Source organism: Anas acuta, chromosome Z (genome assembly GCF_963932015.1).
Source record: "Anas acuta chromosome Z, bAnaAcu1.1, whole genome shotgun sequence".
NCBI classification, from domain to species: domain Eukaryota; kingdom Metazoa; phylum Chordata; class Aves; order Anseriformes; family Anatidae; genus Anas; species Anas acuta.
The window spans coordinates 54,696,629-54,721,414 of NC_089017.1; the positions used below are offsets into that span (position 1 = coordinate 54,696,629).

At 36.0% G+C, this 24,786-nt stretch overlaps 1 protein-coding gene across 6 annotated transcripts in view; it reads left to right on the top strand.

Moving 5' to 3' along the window:
- The window catches only part of FER (FER tyrosine kinase), a 187,366-nt gene that overhangs the window by 34,976 nt on the left and 127,604 nt on the right, over nt 1-24,786 (top strand). For all 6 annotated transcript variants that reach the window (XM_068666029.1, XM_068666033.1, XM_068666035.1 and 3 more), the window contains 5 exons: nt 3,160-3,343; nt 5,759-5,896; nt 7,948-8,067; nt 13,393-13,515; nt 18,611-18,800. In XM_068666029.1, the coding sequence (XP_068522130.1) occupies nt 3,160-3,343; nt 5,759-5,896; nt 7,948-8,067; nt 13,393-13,515; nt 18,611-18,800 (755 nt within the window). The remainder of the gene's footprint in view (nt 1-3,159; nt 3,344-5,758; nt 5,897-7,947; nt 8,068-13,392; nt 13,516-18,610; nt 18,801-24,786) is intronic.

Consider the following 24,786-nt stretch of genomic DNA (forward strand, 5'->3'; position numbering starts at 1 on the left):
CCTGCTCTGATTTCCAGCTGCCTTCTCCCCTTTCATCCAGTCCCTGTACTGTAGCTACTACCCGACTGCTTCCTCTCCAGACTCTCTTCAGTCTCCTTTCCATCATCTTTACGTGTTCTCTTATTCTCCACAAAGACCATGTAGATAGGTCTTGTCTCTGGACAGCCAACTGTAACCAGCTGTATTTGAAAGCTGGGTGTGTATGGTGATTTGATTTATTCTCAGATTTGTTGGAGTGTTCTGCTAAGGAATAATGTGTATAGCAAAGTCCTCAAGGCAGACAGGAGAATGGGATACTGAGCTATACCATTTTCCTGTACTCTCGGTGCACTGATGTCAGCCATGTTCAGTCATTCCAATTTCTGTAATGCTATTCTGAGCATGCTGTTCGTTTTTTTTTTTTGTTATTTTGTTGTTGTTTTGTTTTTCTAAACTGCCCTCTAAGTGATATATGTTTAACTTAGAAATAAGTACTACAATATTCTGATGTTTTCGTTTGGGAAAATAATATATAATTAAATAAAATGGTCTCCCCATGAAAAATGAGTTTTTGGTTGTTCGCTTCAGTTAACATCTTTATCAATGTATTTATCACCTCATATATCAGGTCCCAACTAATATTCCTGAGGCACTCTGAGTGCCTACTTCCTCCTTTAAAAGCCGATCAGAAAAAAACTTCCTCAAGTTTCTTTTGAGTTGTAAAGCTAAATACCTTCCTGTCCTGCTAATTTTTTCTTAGTTCGTTTGTTCTCTAACCTCTTCTTCTGATGTCTCTGAAGAGAGATTCTGTGACTCTTTCATACAGAGACTTTTCAGCATGGAAATCTCTGAAGGTCATTCACAGTGAAAATGAATGCAGAAAAAGATTCTTTTCTACCAGCTCCTTTTATATAACAACTATTCTTTACATTTTCTGACGAGCTTACTGACTCCAATGTATTTGAAAGAGGATTTATTATCAGTTTTATTGCTATTTTACAAGTTTTTCCTGCAAATCTTTTTTGACATGTGATAATGTGTTTCTATGTTTTAATTTATCAGAGTTCACAAACCTTTGAGTGTTCCTTGTTTGACAAAATTTCAGCTTTTCAAGGTCTGCTTTGAAGTCCTAATCTGCCACTTTTTCGTTTTATCTACTGCTTTGTGATAGGTGGTTGACATGTTAAAATAAAGTTTTCTTTATTACTTTATTTTAAGATTGTAAGAAATGTATCAGTATGATTGAGATTTTTAGTTAGTGTGCGTTTATCTGTGCAGGTTATTGTGAATCTGCGTTTGATAATTGCAGATACAGATTCATTTAGAATGCTTTCAGTGCCTGAAAAAAGTCATCAGACACTCCATAAATATCAGACACTTCATAAATATTGAGGAGATAACGAGGATATGAGTAAGATCTTATATGTCTCTGTAAGGAAACATGTCAAAATAATATATTATCCTTTTATGACAAGGGCAATGCATGATCAAGTTGGAAATATCCTAATAGAGGTGCAAAACTGCCTGCATAAAACTGCTTGGCGAATGGTTATTAACGGGGTCCTGTCAGAATAATCTATCCTGTGGGACATGAGAGGATATATGTTGGGATTAGGTGTGGGTGGTCTTCCAGTGTTTCATCACTTTGAACCAGAGTTTGCTTATTAAATTTGCAGGTTTCACTATACCTTAAAGGGATTTAAAGTGCATTGGAGGACAGCTGTAGAGTTTAAAATAATTTGAGAAACTGGAGAGATGGTTGGAAAAATGTAGTGGGTTCTTTTTTTTTTCTTCCAAGATCAGATTAACTTGATCAGATTAACTGGAACAGATTAATTAGGTCATGACTAATTAGTGATGCCATGTTTGTACGGCATCCAAAAAAAGCACTTTTTTTTTCATTTGAAATGATCTAGAAGCATCTGGATGTATGACTTATCCTGTGGCTTTCAAAGTTGAACCTTGACTGAAGTTACACTTGTGTGAGGCTGTGAGCCATTTGACTGAAAAGAGAAAACAGGATTGGTAAGGGGAGACCTGTACATTGTTCAGTGCGAAGATGACAAGACTGGGCAGAAGAGGAAAAAATCTAGTTTTCTACTGTATAAAAGGTGGATTCCAGAGAACTGTAGAATCTGTATTTCATGTCTACAGCACACAGATGAAATAAGCGAGAGTATAAAGAGTTTATTAAAGCAATAAAAAATTAGATTGGAGAGTGAAGGGATGAGATGGTGGGCGAGTGTCTTCAGCTAGTGCAGCTAACGCAGTGCTGGCTGTGCTATCATATTGCAGCTAGCACGCTGACCTGAATTGTACTGGGAAGTTGCAAAGTTATCTGTCATTGCAGATTGCAGGAAGATCACAGAAACATATGTCACATAGCTGTGCAATCACCGTGGCAAAGAGCAGAATAGATGACCTCTCGAAGAACATTGTGACCCTGGTTCAGCACTCAGCTGGTCTTATAAGCACAGACTTGAGGATTTCTAGGTTGCAGTAGCACGGAGATGAGATTGTAATGCTGACCTCCTGATGCTTCCTGATGCATACCAACAGTGATGAGGGAATGTTAAATAGTAGTATTAAGGCAGAAAGTTTTGTAGAGGAGTAATAGTGCTGGAGTTCAGCTACTGATATGTAGGCTGCATCAGTGCTTTCTTGGGATGATATGTGGCAGTAGATTTTTTGCTCAAAATAAATGACAGCTTCTAGGTGAATCATAGGTCTAACCTAGTAGGACATCTTTTACTTTCTTCTTTAAAAAATAAACATTTCTTTTGAGGCAAAAAAAAAGAAAGCGTTTTTGATAATCATATGAACTGAGTTTTAGTCTTAATAATGCTATTATTTCTATACCTGTGTAGGTAGTGGTTTTCATATAAATTTAGATAAAGAATTACTGGATTTCTACTCAAAGTAAATGCAGTTTTTTCTTACTTAGTCCAGAAGAAGAAAACCAAGGCATTCAGTCTTACTAACAACCTGAAAACGGTCAAATTTTACTTTCTTCACTTGAAAATGGTCAAATTTTACTTTCTTCACAGTAATACTTTGGAAATGTATTTCTTTAGGAGAAGAAAAGCTGTAAACTTACCATGAATATTTTAGAACTATGTTATCTGCAAGTTTGTGTACTTTTAAATCAACTTTTCATCTTCTGTTTTTGTTTTTCGTTAGGAAAGGAGACTGAGAAAGCCAAAGATCGGTGTGATAAAGCCACTATGAAGCTTCATATGTTGCATAATCAGTATGTGTTGGCACTGAAAGGAGCACAGTTACACCAGCACCAATATTATGACACTACGCTTCCTCTGTTACTTGATTCTCTACAGAAAATGCAAGAAGAAATGATTAAAGCCCTGTAAGATCTCTTCATATATATATTTAAACATGCAAAACTTTGTGTGCAGTATCCTAATTTATAGACTTATTAGAAAATAATAAACTTTAATTATTTTTATATCAAGGATAATGAGAAAAGCTACTTGTATCTTTCAATTAACAATAATTGTGAATAGATAAGTATCCAAATACAGACAGTAGATTTCAGGGGATGCTTAAGCATTTCAGTGAGACACTATCTTCTTGTAAAATTTAAATTTGACAGATAAAGTGCAGGGTTTACAGTTGAGCTCATGCTTTGCCCTCTCCTTTAGCTGGGATAACAGAGAAGTTTGTTGCCTCTCCGTAGTCTTATTTTTGTGAAACTCTCCCACTAAAAAATTTGCTTTTAACTCTCCAACCATCTTGACAGTCATTTTGGAGGAGGTCCAGGCAGATGTGTGGTTAGTCATAGGCATGGACAAATAACAGGATCACGTAGACCTAATCTCAGTGAAAGGAATCCAACCTTAAAAATACAATTACCTTTTCCCTGAAAAGTCATTCTCTACATAATTACAACAGATATGCAAACTGATGATCTCGGAGAACAGAAAATTAGTACTTTAAGCCCTCTTTTCTGGTCTGTAACCACCGTGCTGCCTCTCTGACCTTCTTGAAGAAAGTGAGTTGGTTAGGTCTTTTTCCTGGGCATTCTGTGTATCACTTAGTTTAAAAGGCAGGGTAGTTACTTTTTCTTGTAGGTATTGTTCATTTAGATGTGATGCACTCATTTTCTTACCTTTTTTGGAGCCTATGTTCATCTTGACTTCAGCAAGTGAGGGAGAGTTGAGGATTTCATACTCTACATGCTTAGGTGATGCAGACAACGTTAATGGCCCCATATAGTATATCGTATTACTGCCTTTGATGCTGGTGCAGGTTATATAAAATGAAATAGACCTCTGTAGTAGTCTCCTCAGTCCTTTTAATCTTTATATAGAATCACAAGAGAATACAGGTAATTTTTTCTGTTGCAATTAAGTTGATTTTTCAGAAATGTAAGTCATAGTAATTCACTGAAGAGTTCTATCATGCAAAACCTATTGAACCCATTTGTCTTTGTTATCACTGAGGTAAGGACTGGAAACAATTTTTGTCAATAGCTGATCATTTTTAGTGAGATCTGAGATGATTGGAAAATTAGTGCTTTCTGTTAATTGTGGGCTTAATTCTGTAAAAAGAAGTGGTGAGGTCAGGTGTGAAGCTAGATGTTGCTAGATGTATGAAACAAACTTCCTTAATAGTCCCGATTTGGCAGATCAATTTGTTTGGCAATCTTGAAGCATAGATTAACATTATTATTATTTTGTAGTTGACATTGATTCCCTTCCTCTTAGATATAGCATTGCTGTATCTGGCATTGGCTTATCTCTTTTGTTGCTGTCTTTGAATTGTTTTCTGGAGTGTTTTCAGACATGTTGTTCACAGACAAGACAAAATGCTTCTCTTGTCTGTTCTCTCCTCAGAAAATGTACTGGAAAAATTCAAGCAAATAGTGTTTTCCTATTGAGTAAACAAGTCTAGAGATCATATCCAGGATAAAATATTAATACTTCTTTCTCTGCATTTTTCTCTGGTATGGTTAAAATTGAGCAGTATTTGAAAAAGCTTGCTATACTTCAGCACCTGGCAAGCCAGAAAATCTGTCAATAAAAAAATAAAATAAAATTGTGAATGATTTTGAGGGTTCATTTATGGAAAGTGGAGGACAGCAAAGTATTCTGAGGAAGTGCTACTGTATACTATTAAAATTTGTGGTCCAATATGGCATAGTCCTTTCCTACTCCTTAATCACTTGCTTTTCTCCACTCCAGGGACCAGGTAATGACAAGACTGGATGACATGTACTTTCTTGTGTGAACTTCTTCCTTGATTTTGGTTCTTCTTGTAAATGTATGCCAACTTGTGATGTATGCCACTTCATAAAATGAATGTATGTTAAAGGATAGATGAAATGATGAAAAAAACACCAACAGTTTTCACACTGCCTTTTCCCTTATGCCAGAATATATTTATTTTATCAGTCAAGGGAATATGAGACACTTCAGTGTAGACAAACATGTTGTTGTGAAAAAGGTTATCATCAAGGAGCTGTGTGTGTTCATTTTCCCTGTAATCTCTACAGCTTTAGTTTAGCTACCCTGTATGTAGATGCACTGAAATCAGTACAAGGAGCATGTTATTAGAGACTTCTCCACCGATGGCAGATTTGTAAAGAAGAGGCCACAACTGATCTGTTGTTTCTTTGAGTAATATATTGTCTTATTTTTTCCCTTTTTAGCCAGTTGCAACAAGAATTTGTAAAAACAGCAAATTGAAAGTTTGAAGCATCTTCAATTCCATCTATGCCTTCAGTGCCATGTTATACACTAGAATTTTTTTTCCTCTCTAGAAAAGGAATCTTGGATGAGTATAGCCAGATCACCAGTCTCGTTACGGAAGAGATTGTGAATGTCCATAAAGAGATCCAGACCTCGGTTGAACAGATAGACCCCAATTCTGAGTATAATGACTTCGTAGATACTCACAGGTGTGTATTTCCTTCTTGCTGTGCATCTTAATGTTTCTTAAGAAAACCTTGCATTAAATTTCAATGCTGTTTAAGCAGTCAGAGTTGAATTTATTTCTCTTTGTTTCCTTTTACATTGTTACTTGTAAAGCATTATCCTAATCTAAAAAGTAGTTCTACCTGCATGTGTAGAAGAAGGTTGGCTGAAAGTCAGCCTTTTAACCCTGTTTCTCTAACCATCCATCTATTTGTCTGGTTCTAGAATAACAAAATTCATATTAATGTTGTTATGATTCTCTGAACCATAACTTTGGTAATACGTGTTGATCTAGATTCAGCGTGGGCTAATTTACTGAGTATTTGGATGCAGTTTGCATCCTGTGCTGTGCTGTTTGTTTGCTTTATTTCTCTTACTGTCTATATTGTGGGTAAATGAATGCTAGGCATCTCTGTGCACACTGCAGTTATTGCAGATTGAGCAGTGCCTGAAACAATCTGAGTACACAGATAAGGCCTCTGACACGTCCCACATGACATTCAGGTCTCCAAACTGTGAAGATAAGGATTTGATGGGTGGACCATCTGGTGGATAAGGAATTGGTGTGAATGCCACACTCAAGAGAGTGCTGGGTAATGGTTCTACGTCCAGGTGGAGGCCAGCGATGAGTGGTGACCCTCAGAGGCCTGTCCTGGGACTGGTGCTGTTTAGTATCTTTATCAGTGACACACAGTGGGATTGAGTGCACCCTCAGCACGTTTGCAGATGACACCAAGCTGGGTGGTGCAGTTGATACAATAGAAGGAAGGGATGCCATCCAGAGATGACCTGGGCAAGCTGGAGAAGTGGGCCCGTGTGAACCTAAGGAGGTTCAACAAGCCCAGGTGCAGGGTGCTGCACCTCGGTTGGGGCAATCCAAGACATGAGCACAGACTGGGAGAAGAACTCACTGAGAGCAGCCTTGCGGAGAGAGAGACTTGGGGTTCTGGTTGATGAAAAAGTTTGATGTGAGCCAGCAGTGTGTGCTTGCAGCCCAGCAGGCCAACTGCGTCCTGGGCTGCATCAACAGAGGGGTGGCCAGCAGGTGGAGGGGGGTAACTGCCCCCCTTGGCTCTGCCCTTGTGAGGCCCCACCTGGAGTGCTGCATCCAGGGCTGTTGCCCCCAGCACAAGGAGGATGTGGGGCTGTTAGAGTGGGCCCAGAGGAGGGCCACAAAGATAACCCTGCAGAGAGGGCTGGAGCAGCCCACCTACGAAGAAAGGTGGAGAGAGCTGTGGATGCTCAGCCTGGAGAAAAGAACACTCTTGAGAGACCTCATTGCAGCTTTTCAGTACATAAAGGGGGCTTATAAAAGCATGGAGAGCAACTTTTTGCTCAGACAGACAGTGACAGGACTAGGGGTAATGGTTTTAAACTAGAAGAGGGGAGATTGAGATGAGAGGTTAGAAATTCTTCAGAGGACGGTGAGGCCCTGGCACAGGCTGCCCAGAGAAGCTGTGGATGCCCCATCCCTGGAGGTGCTCAAGGCCAGGCTGTATGGGGCTCTGGGCAACCTGGTCTGGTGGGAGGTGTCCCTGCCCGTGGCAGGGGGTTGGAACTTGATGGTCTTGAAGGTCCCTTCCAACCCAAGCCATTCTGTGACTCTCTGTTAATGCAGTAAAGTTTTATATTAAAAAACTGACAAATGAACAAGGATTGTATTAACCATTTATTGAACTGTTACTGTACATTGTTACATGTGGAATAGTTTTAAGACCTTGTTTGTTAATTTGCAAATTGGTAGTGGTTAGGTTTATAGCAGGATTAGTGGAACTATGCAGATTCCCTGAGAACCTCGGTTATCATGTGAGCTTAATTCAAAGAACTGTATTCAGTTTTATACTCTGGTATGGTTTTAGGACTGTGTTGTTCATTCAAAGGAAGAAGAAGATGCAGTTGCTGCTTTCCATTTATTCCATACGTGATTTTATCTATATTCCATTACTAAAATAATTCAAAGTGTAATGATTTGCTTTATGCTCCACTGAAAGATGCATGTTAATTTTACAAATACAACATTTATTTACTGGATTAGGTCATCAGAAGTTGTTGAACAAGAAATAGAGTTTGATACATCTTTATTAGAAGAAAATGAAAACCTTCAAGCTAATGAGATCATGTGGAATAATCTAACAGCAGAAAGTTTACAAGTCACGTAAGTCTTAACAAAACTTTCACACTTTGGAAATGCTGTCCTAACTTACATCTCACTCATCTCATTGCTTTGCTGTGTCCTCATTTTTAAGGTCTGCTTTCTAAAAAGAGAATTTGCAGGGTCTAAGCCCTTGTTTGTTGCTGTTTTTATTGTTCTTTAGCACAACGTGCCGAGGCCTCACGGAAGACTTGTCAACGCTATCAATATAGTTACCTTTCCTCCCTGTTTAATTTATACAGTGCCCCAAATTTGTCATAAATCCTCACTGGGAATTCATTTACTTACATGTATCTTCCCAAAACTGTTTCCACATTCAGTTTTCTAGGAAAAACGTTGATATCTGTTGATGAAGCCACTGAGTACAGTACTACAGTCAGTGATTTGGATTGCCATCCAGAGAAGTTTTCAAATGGATTATTTCACTTGTTTTGTAAATGTTTGTTTTAGTTTTTAAAGGAAATTCTCATTCATCAACTTTTAAAATGTTAACTTACTAAAACAGGTGTAGCTGTTGTATTGCATTTCATGGAACCTTCAGTCAGTCAGCGTGGTAAAATATTTCTGCATATTTTAATATGCATATCAATGTATTCAAATATTTTAATTAATTTTACCGATTTCACCTTTAATCAGTTGTTACTGGGGAACAAATTTCCTGCTGAAGTTATCCTTTGTTAGAATGTTCTCATATCAACCTTAATTCTTCCGTAAAATGGTCCAATGCAGTCACTTGTGAGATTGCAAGTATTAATTGTACACTTTAGGTATTTTTTTATATTTACTACAGCAGTTCAAAATGGCAAAGTCAGAATTTCATTGTTTTGTAATGATTTGGTGTCTATACTTTATTTCAGCCCATGTTTGACTTGTTTGTTTTCAAAAGCATAGCTAATCTAAATAACAAAGCAGTGTTTGTTTTTTGTTTTTTTCTTTTTAATTTTTTCTGCTTAAGCAAACTTGGAGAAAGAAACTCTTGTTTCTTATAGGTTATTGTGAAAACCAAAGTCATAGAGAGTCTTCATAACAGTAAGATATTTCAAATATAAACACGTTACAGTAAAGCTTCCGTAGATTGTTCTAATCCCATGCTTCCTCACTATGACAGATTCTCTAGATTTTCTTCATTCCTTTTCAAGGTCATTAGCTGTCATCTCTTTCTTTCCTGGGTAATCCAATTCCTTTTAATATTTTTTTCTTAAATAGGTATTGCAGTAAGTTCTTCAATGTACACTTTTAGCTTTCCTTGTCAGACTTGTCCTCCTCAGTACTAAAATAGCTTCATCTTTCTTGTGAAATAATCCCATGATAATTAAAACCCTTCCCTTCTGTTTAAACATGCTTCTGTTAATAATACACTAATAACATATTCTGCATCATTACTAAAGTGGGATTATTCCTGGATAAGCTATGTAAACATTGTACATATCTAGATCATCTTCAGCTCTGTAACAGGAAAAAATACATGCACAAAATCTACCTCTTCAATATGTCTTACAGAAGGTAGAATCTCAGAAAAACTGTAGCTCAAAACAATAAGTAATTTACTTTTTGGCTTTAATAAGACATCAGCATATCTTCTCTCTGGCATTGGTCAACAGGGAAAACTAGGGAGGAGATTAAGAACAGTGTCATCTCATATTTTTCAGCTTGGATATGTTACGACTTGGAAGTAGTATTTGTAATAGTATTAGATTTCTTTTGTGAGTTTGTCCAGTCAGTTTCAATATGTACAAGCATCTATTGTCAGTCAAGGAATTCTAAAGGTTAGCTTCATAATGTATGAGCCTGTTAATTTTTAGTTTAAATTTTTTTTGACTAACTCCTTGTTTTGGCAAAGAATAGGAATAATCTACTCCTCTCCACGCATGATAGTCTAAGTTGTTGTCGTACTCCTCCTCTATCATTTTTTTTCAGAGGAGTCTTTAATTGTAGTTACTCTTTTCAAAGAACTTATTCATACCTTTTCTCAAGCCTGTCATCTATCTTTGAACGTTTCTAGGGTTACTGTATTGTTTTCGAGATGAATGACCAGAATTGTACAGGTAATCCAGGTGCATAGATTAGAAAATTGCATAATGAGGTTTCCTTTCTTCTGCTTCATTTCTAACAAATACAAGGGAGTCGTTCCATTTGATTTCCTGACTGGTGCAGTGTGTCAAGCATTGCTTTCATGGAATCATCCATTTTAATTTCAAAATCTAATTTCTGAGTGGCACTGGTCAGTTTACAGCCAGCCGTTTGCTGCATAAATAAAGTTTTGGATTGTTTTTTCTTCTGTGTATTTGCTTATTTCAATATGAATTGAAATTAATCTTTTAAATAACAATCCAGTTACTGAGCATTTTAAGATCCAGCAAAATCCTTTTCTGTTCTTCACATTCAGCTCCTTCCTTTATTAGCTCAAAAACTTTGTATCAGCATTCTTTGTCACTTTTTAAATTGCCCTTTGTATGGGTTATTATGAATGTATTAAGTGCAGATTTTTGTGGAGCTCCGTTAGATATCTCCCAGCATTGTGAAAACTGACTGTTTATTCTTATCTTCTTTGTTCCGTTTTTGGTTTGCTTTTTAGTCCAGGTGAGAAGCCCTTCCTTTTACAACTACTTAGTTCTCTTTAACTGCTTTTACTAATATGTCTCATTAACTGCTGCTTTTTTGTTTTGTTTTGTTTTGTTTTTTGCTATAGTCTTGATTTAAAACCACTATAGAAAATCAAACAAAAACAGGTATTTGTGTCATCTTACTATGCATTACTAGATGTTTGCAAGTAAGTTCAGTATATTTATTGATAGATGATGATTTTTTTCCCTTCTTTGTGCTAAAACAGCAGGAATTAGACTGTTGAACTCAACTTTAGTGTTTAGATCACTTCCTTGGATCTTTTAAATACTATATCAAAATTTTTTTGCATAGAAGAAACAGTTTCAGTATCTACCAAATATAGATAAATCCAGTACACTGACTGGATTTAATTTCCAGACTTTGAAGGGATACAAAGTTGTATATTGATCCAAACTCAGTAATTTTGTTTGTATTTGTGAGCATACAAGAGACAATCGACAACTTTACATGCATAACTTATTGGAGGACTTAATAAGCTATATATCCTTAAAATACATTTTAGATAAGTGATGAGAAAACTGTCTTAGCTTTTTGTTTTTAGGTAAGTATGGCTAAAGATTTGACAGAGAGAGGTACTAACTAACCCTTCTAAGTTGTTAGAGAGACATAGTGTCTCCTAATAAATATTGATGACTGTCTTAGACCAATATTGAAATATTTGCAAAAGCAGAACAGTAAAAAGTTGATGCTTGGAAGATCCTAAAGTAACTCAGAAATTTTTGGAAGAACTACATTGACTTTGTTTCACTATGATGCTGTAATATACAATCAAACATTTTTGAGAAGTTAAAATATTTCAGTGTGTTGATTTGTCATGTATGCAATCATACATTCCAATGATGAACAATCTTACTCGTTTGGTTTTAATTTCTTGAATACTGGTGCTTAAGTATATCTATATTTGGTAGATACTGAAGCTCTGTCTCCTCTGCAGAAACATTCTGTTACAGTACTTTGAAGATGCAAGGCAATGATCTCACAACTAAAGATCATCAGCCTAATTCCTGTTATTTCAGCACATGTAGAATGGATCTTTAAAAAGTCATCATCTATTGATAAAGGATGCAATATACTGATCTAACTTGCAAATTTCTAAGTGTAACATCTGCTTCTTGTAAGTCAGTTTTTGAGCCAAATACAGCGTTGATTAAAATGCTGATTAGAAGACTGATCAAAAAGCAGTATTTTCAGTTAAAGAATTGGTAATTAATTTTTAAGCAATGTATTAAAAAAGTTGATAGCTGATATTAAATTAGAGTCTGTGTAAGAAAATTGTTGTTTCTGAGAAGTTCAGCATAAAGATTTTGATAACCTAATAACAATAAAAATGTCTGATGAAAAAAATGGGCTTCTGAGAAATGTTTCAAGTGTTGTTCTTATCTCAAAATAAACACATGCAGATGCTTGTTCATTTGGGAAGTAAACTTTTATCGTTCAGTATATGGCTTTTTTATAGTCATTTGAGTCTTATAACATCTCTGACTGGCTGAATAAAGAATGTTTAATCAACATTGTATAAAATATATTGGGAGGAGAGAGAACTAATTCAATGTTAAGATTAAATTATTCATTTTGGTACATATAGCACCATCTAGAACATGGGTCGTAGATATCTAGAGCATGTAAATTACTCTCGGTTGACCTCTGACACTCTCACATCTGAAATGGTTTGGAGCAACAGATCTGTGCAGTAGCAAGTACTAAAATATTTTGATTTTATTCCACTCTTTACTACTCTAAAATTGGGCTTGAAAATCTGGAGAAAGCAGACAAAGATGAATAGGTAAGGGAAGATGCACACAGTCCTATATATACCACTTCCTTTTGGGCATTTGCCTATCCATATATATTTTCTATATTTTTTATACACATGCACACACAAAAGTTTTCTTTCTTTAATTTTCCTCCTGGTTTAACAATTGCTTGATTCCAACATATCTAGTTTGATATGTATTTTAGAAGTCATCATTATGTGGGTGTTTGTGCAGGGTTGTATGAGAAGTGTGTCACAAAGTCTCATGTTACATTTGTTGACTTTTTGGTTATTGAAATACTTACTGCTATAATTGCAAAGTTCCAGTAATGCTTTTGATGTGCAATAACTGTTTTTCTGTTAGTATTAAGTGTTCTTGTACAAGTTTTTTCTTGACTCTGAATTTTCCAGTACCAAAGATTATGTGGCTTTTAAAAAAAAGTTAATTGTAGAGAAAAGTATGCATCTTGCTTTTATTGTGAAAAGAGCTATTTTAATTTGTAATGCAGGACCTGTTAGTTCTTTTTTCATTGTTTCTAAATGTGAATACATCCGAACTACCAATTCTGTGTATTTAATCAATGTGCTTCAGCAGTCTTAAGGTTTTTGTTTTTTTTGTAAAACGTCTCATATATTAGCATTATATTAGGAAGGCATTAGTTCAGAAAACTCATCACGCATTCTAGAGAAAATGTTACTGATAGAAGAACCTGTAGGCAGCAGATCATTCTGTAGCCTTATATGTTTACACAGGCTAGTGTGGATTTGTAAAAATACAGATTAATAGTGTAATATAAATCAGTATCCACAAGAAAGGCCATCAAGCACCGAGTAGTATAAATTAAAGACTAATGTTTCTTCTCATCCTCAGGAAAAACAACAACAGAAGTTTCCAAAGTTGTAAAGTTTTTGTATTCACAGTATGTATTTCTGTAATGTATGTCTTACAGGTTAAAAACAGTAATAGAAGAACTGATGCAAACACAGCAAACGCTTCTGAGCAAAGAGGAACTTGTGTTGGAACTAGAGAAAAAAATAGAAGAGTCCTCTAAGACTTGTGAAAAGAAGTCAGAGTAAGTGGAATTGAAATTTCAAAATATAATAATTTGAGGGAAAAGTGTGTATAATGTAATTCTTAATACTTAAGAAATAATCTGTAGTAGTCTTGTTCTGCTTTTGTCAGAAATGATTCTTATTTATAAACAGCAACAAGTTACATGTAGTTTCCCATTTCAAAAATAAACCTTCCTGACTCCAGATCCTTGTTAATTAGAGAACTGACTGCCTCTTTTAAATTAATTTTGTTGTCATACTGTTGTGATGGCTGAAGAACTGGACCTTTGTTAGTGTTATAATTTCAGCTTGAAGGAAGAAAAAGAGTCAATTCAGGTTGTCTCTTTGACTGACAGAGTTCATTGTGTACGTACAATTTTGTGAAAGACTTTTCAGAGTGGAAGTCATGTAGAAGGCGTGTAATCTTTCTTATGCAATAATATGTTTGGAACTTGTCAGGTTGGGTTCATTCTTCATGGCATTTTATTCAGCATACTGAATGTAGAAGCAATATACCCTATGGTACCGCTCAGTAAATAATGAAGGTGAGGGATTAATGGTTATTTTACATGCCATAAATAAATCATTCATCACAATGAGTCATTCTGGTGCCAGATCACTGGTCGTCTTCTACCTCTGGTTAATATTCACATCCTAGTCTAGACTGAAGTAATTATATCAGATTAAAAAAAAAACACAAAAGCACTTTTATGTTTGTAGTGATGTTTTTCCAATTCTTTTTGTGACCAGTCATAGTCATACTAACTTGGTCATAAGTACTGATTTACAATACCGGTGAAATGGAATACAATTCCTCAGGTAATACTGTCTGCATACACAAAAGAGACTTTCTTAGCTATCTGTTGAAGGCACCTTGTCATTTGAGGCTACCAATTGTATTTTACTCATATAGGAAACTTTATGTGTGTTTAGTTACTGTGATTAGATAATTTTCTGTTCTTTCTTTGATGACTTTCTTTGATGAATTCCACATATACTCACAGTATATTTTCTGGTTACCTAATTGATGAATTCATGACCTTCTTGCTGCACGTTGCATAAAGGATAAACAGTCTGAACCAGAGAGTTTTTTATATATATATATATATATTTATTTATTTATTTAATAACATGACTTTGTCATTTTTGCTGCTTTTCCTTAGGAGTGTTTCTTCATTATTGCCTTTCTGTCTCTCTGAAAGTAGTTCAGACTATCCTGGCCTTCCTGCTGCATGTAGGCTCTGTTGGCCAATCCTGTAGCAGACATTTGTGGTGTTGAGAAGCTGGTTTCAGTCCAGACTGCACCTGTCTTGAGGCTATGTTACTGAGCCTCACCTAAGGAGTTGAGCTTCACCCTTCAGTGCTGAGGAGATCTTCTCTGTATCTGTTTTATCTGGGCAATATGATGGTAAAATCTGCAAAACTGTTTCTTATTTCCTTCCCTTGAACCAGTTTGCAATTCGTTTGCCTCCCCACTTCTTTCTGACCCAGCTTCAGCACTGCCAGTCTGAGCTGTGTTTACTGACTTCACAGTGGCAGTCTGTGCTGGGGCTTGATAGTATTTCTCTGTGTCTAATTCTGGCAGCACTATGAATTGAGCTTTACACCTACTGCATTTTTCATTAGGGCATGTGGTGAAGTGTATCTCCACACCCGATTTTGTGTTACTCCTCAATATTAAACTGCGTTGGTAATATTTTCCTGGCACCAATATCCAGTTCCGCCTTCAAATGACAAAATCACCTGCAACACAGAGATTGTTTTATATATGTGTGTGTGTCTGTGTGCGCACAGTATACCATCTGCACTCCTGAGAGGGTAGCATATTGGATATTTGGTCTTTGATTCAGTTTACCTTTCTACCACTTTCCTACCTGTTGCCCTCTTCTGGTCTCACAAGCATTTTTTAGATAAGATCTCACTCGGTGAGGCTGGTAGTAGCTCTTGCTAGCCACAGGAACCACAAAGTTTGCATTCATAAAAGCGATAGGCAGAGTTTATAGATGCTAATTCTTTATGGATAGATGGATTGGTGAACGTTCTCTGACAGATTTGGGCAAAAAGGCAGGTAGTTATCCTGGTATTTGTCTTGCCACAGTCTAGGAAAGAGAAAGTAGCACTGGAGTTTCAATATCTAGGATATGTCTTATCTCTGGATCATGAGTTGTAACCACTTAGCAATCAGGTTACTGACATTTTAGCTGATGTGGTATATTCTCCAAAGTTTTCCTGATGGCAAAAGGCCATATTGTCACGGGGAGATTTATTTATTTTTTTGCCTCTCCCATAGTGAGATGAAGAACACTGTCTTCAGGAGAGATTATTAATCCCTTTGTGTGATGTTTTTAAATATCCACAGTCTCATGATGAACTTTGCTTTTGGGTCCTCCAGTTGTGGCTTCGTACATCATGCTCATCCTTTCCATACAAGTGATCATTTGACTGGTTGTAAGGGCTTAGTTTCTTTGGTAGCTTAGTACAGTGCACATCTCTGGGGATATGACATTTTATCTTTTCCTGCCAGTGACAGATGGTTCTTATTACTTCAGAACTTGTTTGAATAATCATCTGTCTCAGGATAGTTTGTGAAGGAATAATTTTGTCATCTAAGACTTCTGGATTTTAGTGTGTTCGGGCTATGCCTATTCCACATCCAGTGTTTACATGTGCAAGTTATGGCAGAGCAGCTACTGTGTCAACAACAGGGTTGAGTAAGGTCTCCCATGCTTTTTTGGACACAATTGAAGCTGTGGATGTGCAAAACTGATAAGCCTTGCAATTTTTTAATTATTTTTTTTTTATGGATTTTCCAGTAGTTTTGTGGGCAGTGTCGACAGAGCTACTTGAACCTTGTTCATGAGCACAACAACCAGTTTCATTTCTAAAGCAGGAATAATGTGAGACACATTTGTTTTTGCCAGGGCAAATGAAAAATCCTTCAGTATCTGCTCAGGTCGTAACCAGGAATAATTTCTAAGTTTCCATTTTTCTCCAAAGGGGGAGAGCTCACAGGAGTGTCTGTCTTCCAGAAGTTATCCCAAAGGTACAGAGGGACATAGTACTGCAATCTTCTTCGATGCCCTTGTTCTCAGTAGACCTGGTCCTTGACTTCCTTCATCTGTGCTTTCAGACTGTGAGAACTCTTGTTTCTTTCTAGACCGTGTTTCTAGGCTCAGTTGGAGTGCTATTACGGTTGTCCATGTTGTACCATGGATGCTCTTCTTTGCTGGGCATTTTCTGTCCATCTTTGGTGTTTGGGCAGTTCCTCAGGGCAACAGAGCCATCTAGGTACCTGCTTGATTGTCTGTTTTGTAGTGTGTCTTTAAGTTGAATGTGGGGGTTCTTTGATAGCTTAACGTGAAGAGCTTTCTTATGGCCATCTTCATTTAATTGATCTCTTGTGTTTTCCAAATGAGGAAATCAGCTTTCTAGCATTTCTTTAGTACTGTCATTTCATGCTCTTAAAACTGAATTTGTACTTGACAGTGTCAATGTAAGAAGGACGTTCTGCTTTTACACACACAGGTCTACATCCTTCTGGGTGTCCCCCAGACTCAACTTCATTCATTTCTAGGAAAGCTGAAGGATCTGGGGCTTTGTTTAGTTATGCATTTATTTATTTCTGTGTGGAGTTTCTTCAAATGTCTCTCCAGTTGCCTGCAACGAAGGTGGAAACCTTGATGATTGCAGCACAGGAGAGTGGTAAGAGACAAGTACAGTCTCTTTATGTAGATGTCTGCTTGAAGGCCACCTACCTTTTTCTTTCATTCCAAGCTTGTTTCCAGCACAAAAATGGATTAGTAGTTTTCAGTGCTGCAACTGTTGTTTGAGAAAGGACAATCTTGGGTCCTTAACAAGCTGTTTTTTTATAAGGTAACAGTTTGAAGTCTGTCAGTGTAAGAATGGAGGCATTAAATCTCTCAAATAAAGAAGAGTCGATAAATAGGCTGAAAACTGGAAAGTGGACATAAAACATAACTAACTGAATCTTGTTAGTCTGAGTTACTGACCTGGAAGAAAACTATAACTGATGAGTTGAGGTGACACACTAGTAAGCTCCAACTGAGTTCTCTATTGTGCTTGGCTAGCGGTGTTTTAATCTATCCGAATGTATCACAGGATCAGTGATTGAGTTTGGAAGGGACCTGTAGAGGTCTAACCACCAGAGGCTAACCAAAATGTAAACTTACACAAACAAAAAGGAAAGCTTATGGTAGTTGAGGGTGGCCGTTGCTCTGCATTAGGAATAGGGTTGGAGGTAAGAAGGGTAATTTGAAAATGCTCCTGTCATTTCTGAATCCATTAATGGAAAAATACTATGTAATGGTGGTATAGGTAAGACCACAAATAGAATATGGGATCCAGTTTCAGTACATATTGCAGAAACAGAGGGATATTCAGAGCAGAGTGAAAAAAAAAAAAACAAAAACAAAAACATCAAGGATGAGAGAAAAAAAAGTGTTTTAGTTACTTGTGGAGCTCAATTTATTTAGCTTAAGAATGTTAAGCAGCTACTTGTCTATAGTCCAAAATATATACTTAAGCAGCAGAGTCTTCTTTCAGTCTTGAAGACAGAGACAACAGATATCTCTAACCTTAGGCTGGGCCAATTTATTAACCTCATCCTTACACTCAGTATATTGATAATGCTTATCGCAACAACTGTATGGATTGCAGTGGGTTTCTCATCACTGGAAATCATAATCTAAAAGTCTGTTTCTTCTCTAAAGGATGGGGAACCCTAGTGGTTATAAATTCAGTCAACAGTGGATGAAAGTAGTAGTATCTGCATTTATTATTTTTGTTACAGATTGAAATAAGAAAACTAATGGCAAAGTAAAATATATTGCTTTTTTGTCTTGGAGCTTTGAGAATTTTCTAATATTGGCTTCACGTGCTTATGTCTTTCAACAAATAACTCTGCTGAAGAATTTTCATGCTCTTATAAAAGTTTAATAAAATTTCCTTCATTGAGTGAGTAGATAAAGTGATGAAAAAAAAACCCCTACACCAAAAAGCAATCTCCAGTATTGAAAATACTTTCTCTTTATAGTTCTTGTAAAGCAAAGTAACCATTTTAAATCATGTGCATTTTAAAATTATTTTTCTTTGCAGTATTGTTCTTTTGTTGAGCCAAAAGCAAGCACTGGAAGAACTTAAGCAAACAGTTCAGCAATTAAGATGCTCAGAGGCAAAATTTGCAGCCCAGAAAGAACTACTGGAACAAAAGGTTCAGGAGAATGATGGGAAAGAACCACCACCTGTAGTGAATTATGAAGAAGATGCCAGATCAGTCACTTCTATGGTAAGTTTTACTGAATTGTGCAGCTGTGCTATTGTACTTTGGACCTGAGATGAGAGGCTCAAGACATACATTTACATGGATAACTGAAGTGAATAAACTTCACTTTGCATTTATGGAGACTTAGTTGTTTAGAAAAACAATTCAGTTGTGTGATTTATTTATTTTTTTAAGATGTAATAAATTCTAATACTTTGTGTATGTCCGTAGACTTTATTTGGCCTTCCATACCCTTTGTGCTAAGGTTCTCATTAGATTGCTTTATAATTAAAAGTGTAAATCCTTAAATAGATTTAATGAACATGACTGAGTAGCTATTGGTAATTTTGTCAGCTGTGTTGAAGAAATACATTCACAGATGTAGATAGAAAACTAACAGTAAAAGCTGTTGGAATCAATGCATACAGTGTGTAAATTAGAAATTAATATTACATACTCTAATAATTCTTTTCAACTAACGTTTGTTTCTTTGCAACTTATTTTTAAATGTTTACATGCTCTTGATAATCAAAGTAAACTTACTGTTCTACTTGATGAGACACTATGTAATTTTTAAAAGTACTTTGCTAATGTTTTGTGACTTCCTTTTCTCAGTTTTGTGCAGCTATGTGGAGAGACAGTAAGCCACATAAACAAACAAACAAAAAAACCCAACTGTTACCTGTTTACTAAAGGGACAGTCAGTAGTGTTTGCTTTTATGGATGAGGTTTGACATATTTGAGGTGTTTGTGACTTGTTTTCTTTAGAGGTTTAGCCAGCCTTCTTTTGGTCCACAGAGCACTAGTGATGAAGAAATGTCTGTCTTTGAGAGGAAAGCTTTTGTTTTCTCTATCTATTTGTGGAACTGAGTTCTTTTTTCTGCATTCCTACAGTTATACTTAACTGTCAGTGTTTTCTTAATGCCACTACATTTGTTTAATACTTACAAGACACTGTCCATTTTCATTGTTACAAAACATTAGTTTGTGCAACGTGAATGCATACCATGATCTAGGAGGAGATGATAATACACAAAATGATGAGTAAAGAGAATGGGATGGATCAGGAAAATGATTGTTAAAGAACATGAGGCTTAGGGTTTGTTTGGAGGTAGGCGATCTTGTTAGCTTCTTCTACTAACCTGCAGTAGTGCTACTGAATATTGCCTGAGCAGTCTAAATGGTAGAATGGTATTTTTCCACCCCACTTCAAGGTTACTAAAGTCTTTCTTCTGGTGTCCAAACTTGTGTTTTGGTGTGTAGGAGAAAATAATCCTTGCGTATATATGTACGCTATATAGAATTTTGACCTCAGGATTTTTTTTGAATGAAAGTTATCTATGATAAGTTTTCTTTTGGCTGAAAGAGACTTATATTGAGATTTTTAGAATTACGAGAGAAATATATTCTCACATATGTTAAGTGTGCCAAGAATAACAATATTTTTGTTAATTTGACTCCAGAGAATTTAGTACTGTGATTTGTATACATCATGAAAAATTGATATGGTTTAAGTGCTGGGTGTTTTCCCATGAGTGAGTTATTCAAGACAGGCAAATACCACTTAAGTTTTGTTTAACTAATAAGTTGATATCCCGTGCTAATAAACTGACTAAATACTGGTAGGTAGAACTGCAATTTAACTTAATAAAACTTTGTTCCATTTCTTTCAATGTTTTTTCAAAAAAAAATAAAGACATATTCAAGAGGGAAGACTTGACCTCTCAGTCAGAAAAGTAACAGTCAGATGAGCTGTGTATTTAAATAAGCATCCTGTCAATTTGCATAGTAGGTTTTTTTTTTTTTTCTTTTTCAGTAAGAGTCCTTAAAATTATGTAGGCGATAAATGATCAGAAATGGAACATTCTTGCTGCTGATGCTTATCCTGGCATATTCAGGAGGATCATTGTTTCCTCAACTATAAATGTATTTAGGTTTCTCCTTTTTATCTAAAGCCATGTAATCTAAGTGTAGTCTGAGCCTACATTTGATTGTAGTTATTATTCCCCTTGGAAAATTCATTGTAAATGCATATTTTAAAAATTCTTAATAATGACAAATGTTGTATTGGCTTGTATTGCGAGCATGCATATGAAGTGTATTTAGAAGTATTCAATCACAACTGGATTTTTTTTGGTGATTTTAAATTAAAAAGTTGAGGTCCTGTTTATATGAAGTATTTGTATTGTATCATATAAATACAGCCAATTTCATGGAGCAATAGTTTGCAAATTGTTTTGTTTCCCATCTCTTACAGTAGGTTATGGTACTGTAGGACACTAAAAAGGAATGCAGTTGTGAAACACTGATAGAATTTTATAGACAAGCTTATGTTACCTGTGTGCCATTTTATAGCTTCTTATGTTTCCTTGTTCCTTTTTGTCTCTGAATTGTAGGAAGGTTCATATTTTTTGGTCTTCTGTATGGTTTGGGTTCATGAATATAGCTTACGTTTTGCAGACTGTTAGCTCTATCTTGTTGTTCATGCACACATTTTAAGAAAACAGAAAATTGCTGGATGATTGTTTTGTTCAGTCATGATACTATAGCAAAGAATAAGAAAAAATCCTGAATGATTGTATTCAACGATCCTGGCATCCTATATGAAAAAAAAAACACCACACCACACTGTCTCTTCTATTTTCTAACATTTATAGCTTTATAATGGGATAACCATGCTCTTGCATGGTTAGAGATATTTAAGTTCCTTAGAATAGTTGCAGTTGCAATATTGTGCCCAATGTAATCAGGAGAATTATAGTTTACTTGTTCTTCTATACTTATATGAAGTAGGGAGGTAGACATTGTGTAGTAGTTGATCATTCCTAGTAAAAAAATTATATTTTTGTCAAAATAATGTAGTATCCAAGTTATTACGTTATGTCATTTTACAGAAACTAACTGGAAGCTTGAGCTAGCTTTTCAGTGTGCAGTTAATGAATGCTTGCATTGTCGTTTCTCTTAAAATACGTATGTTTTTCTTGTTATTAATTGGATCAACAGAGTGTGGTAATAGTCCACCACAATTAAAACAAAGAAATCCCTATTGCATCTAATCATCTGATTAGAAATAAAAACACCAAGAATATTTGGAACATTGCAGTGCCAGTGTAAAATTTGCTGAAGTAATTAAGTATAACAATGGTGGTTTGCATTTCATGGTAAGACTTTACAATTAGAAGATCAGTATTGACTTGAATATTGTTACAGAACAAGAAATCTTCAGGGAGAACAAAAGCCTTGCAGTAGACTTAATACCAAACAATAATACAAAATAGTAATTAATTTTGTTTAGCATCCATACAGTGAAGTCTGTGTGCCATTTTAATGTCTCTTCCTATTTTCCTAAATGACAGAAACAAATATTGTGAAGGTGCAAACCCAGTATCTTTAAAAATATGTATTTACTTTTTCTGATTTCTATTTAGTGTTTTGTTTTGCTTTTTTTTTTTTTTTTAATAGAATGCATCACTTCAGGGCATGTGGGAGTTAAATTGGCACTACTTCAGGTCCTGTTTAGAAAGCATATTATTATTTCAGCATAGGCATGGTTCATATAAACTATATTTTGCATTATACTGGAACCACTGGTAAAACTGAGACTTGGTATGCAAGCTCTGTAATGCTGGAAAAAGTTGTCAGCAGGTGGAGCTCAGTGCCAAAAGACTAGTTATGACTGAATAATCTACATTTCTGATCATTATATGTGTTTAAAAGAGGTAGAGATGAGACTCAGAAGTGTGGTGGGAAAGAAATGCATGTTCTCATGTTTCTAATACCCTAAATAATCTGAAGAGGTGCTTTTTTTTTTTAAAATGGTAAAATACAACAGTGGTGTAGAAAGTCCCTAATGCATGATCTTCAGCAGCTTGTAAGCAAACCAAAGGACCTGCACAGTTCTGCTGCTTATGGAGCAACAGCACAAAGTTACTGCACTTTCTCTGTATGCTCTTTAAAGGACTTTCAGTCCAGTGTGGTTGTCAGGATGGAAGGCATCTGGAATACGGACAAGAAGGAAAGAGACTGTGAAGTCTCTGTTAACATGAACTCAGGATAGGTAAATGGGACAGAAGGAAGCTGAAGCATCATCATACAGCTGGTAGGATGTGTTAACTACCAATGCATCATTGCTGGAGAATGCCATACTTAACGCTGTATGCAGTGGGATAACAGAACATAGCTACCAGCATGAGATTTTACATTTCTGAATTCCTGTTATAGCTGTTGTAGCAGAAGTATGCAAAAGGAATAGGATATAAAATTTCACGTCATTGTTGAAATTCAGTGTTTTTACTATTTGTTATTCCTTTTTAAAAGGCTTCAGAGATCCTAGTCTTGGTGGTTGCTTTAAAAGTAAGATATGTCAGCTTCCGGTGAAAATTGTGGTAAATATTAAAAAAAAAAAAAAATATTTTACAGTAGTTACGGAAGAAAAAAACAGATGCACAAAACAGTGCTAAAGTACTTATTTTCCTAATTTGCTGGTGTTAGTGCATTGTATTCCCATCTCTGCTTTGCAGATACCACGAATCAGTGTTCCTTCTCATAGTGTGATCAACAAACCAATTGTCCTAGAATTGTTTTTTGTCTTACATTCCTCTGCAGGCTTGGATTTAAGGCATTTATTTTTTAGGATTCTTGTTAAAATTGTAATTTACAAATTTAATCAATTTGCAACTCTTCAACTTTTTCAAGGTGGTTACATAGATACTAAACAGCATTTAGAAGAGTTGACTGTGATTAAACATGCTTCGTCAAACGAGTTTTATATGATGTGTCATAGGGCCCTTAAATGTATCACGGAGTAGCTGTGCTCTAGGGAGTCTCATTTTCCCATATTGTCCAAAGCTATATAGAATCTTGATTTTCAAACAGATGCAGGGAAGCAGTTAGCTTCTGTGACAGACCACTGCAACAACAGCAGAAAGCTTGATGGTAGAGCTGGAATTTTTTTTCTTAGTGACTCAGAAGAATTAAGGCATTTCTCTGCTTTGTACTGCAACACCAACAGCTCCCTTGTCTAATATGTGTCTCATGACATTTATATAAAACTAAGATTATATGTGACAGTGTTTATTATGAACTGGTAGGGGAGTCCTTCACAGTTACTTGATCTATGCATTTCTGTACCTTGTAGGCTTCTGCGTTATTTGAAGGTTGTGAAGTTCCTTGTCAATAGAAACAGGGCCAAAGTTTATGCAGCATTGGTATCCCTATCCTTTTTCTGATTTTTGTCTCAGGAAATGAAAGACTGCCAGTGCAGTCATGTTGTAGAAATTGTGCCTATTAATTTATAAGACTTGGAAATAAACAGTTGTATTTGTTGGATTCCTGGACAGATGGAGTTCAACTAAGTGATCTTTGCTTTGGGCTGCTTTCCAGAGCTCGCTGGCTGGGACTTGTGTTTCTGGTTCACAGACAGAACTTAACATGGAGCAAAAATACACCAAATGTCAGATGCTCATAGCAAGTGTGGGGAATGAACTCTGTTGTTCTTGCTGTAAGAGTATATTCTAGCTTCTGTTTCTCTGTAAGTCCTACCTGCCTGGTAGACATACATCAGAGGAAGAACAATCCACAAAGAGATGCTAACACAAGAAACAGGTAAACTCAGCTGTGTTTTTTCCTGAGTGGATGTAGTAACACTCACTGGTCCAGAATTTGAGATAAGAGCTAAAGAAGCTTCTGAGCCTCTTTGCAGTAAACATGCCTGGAAACGTATGAACTAAAAGATTAATCTGACAGTAATCTTTTGATAGACTAGGACTGAAATTATACATTTCTTAAGGAAATTACCTGGAAAAAAAGGGTTGAGCAATAATCTAGTCTCTGATACATAAAGACGCAAAATTAGAAGTGTGAATGAACTTTGGGAGGAATCGAGAGGGGTAACTTGTTCAGAGTAAACAAAACTCTCAGAATATTTGAAATGCAGAATTAGTGTACCCTCTCTGGATGAAGGAGAATGTATGTACTTCTCTGAAGTACATACACTTCTCTTGAACTGCCA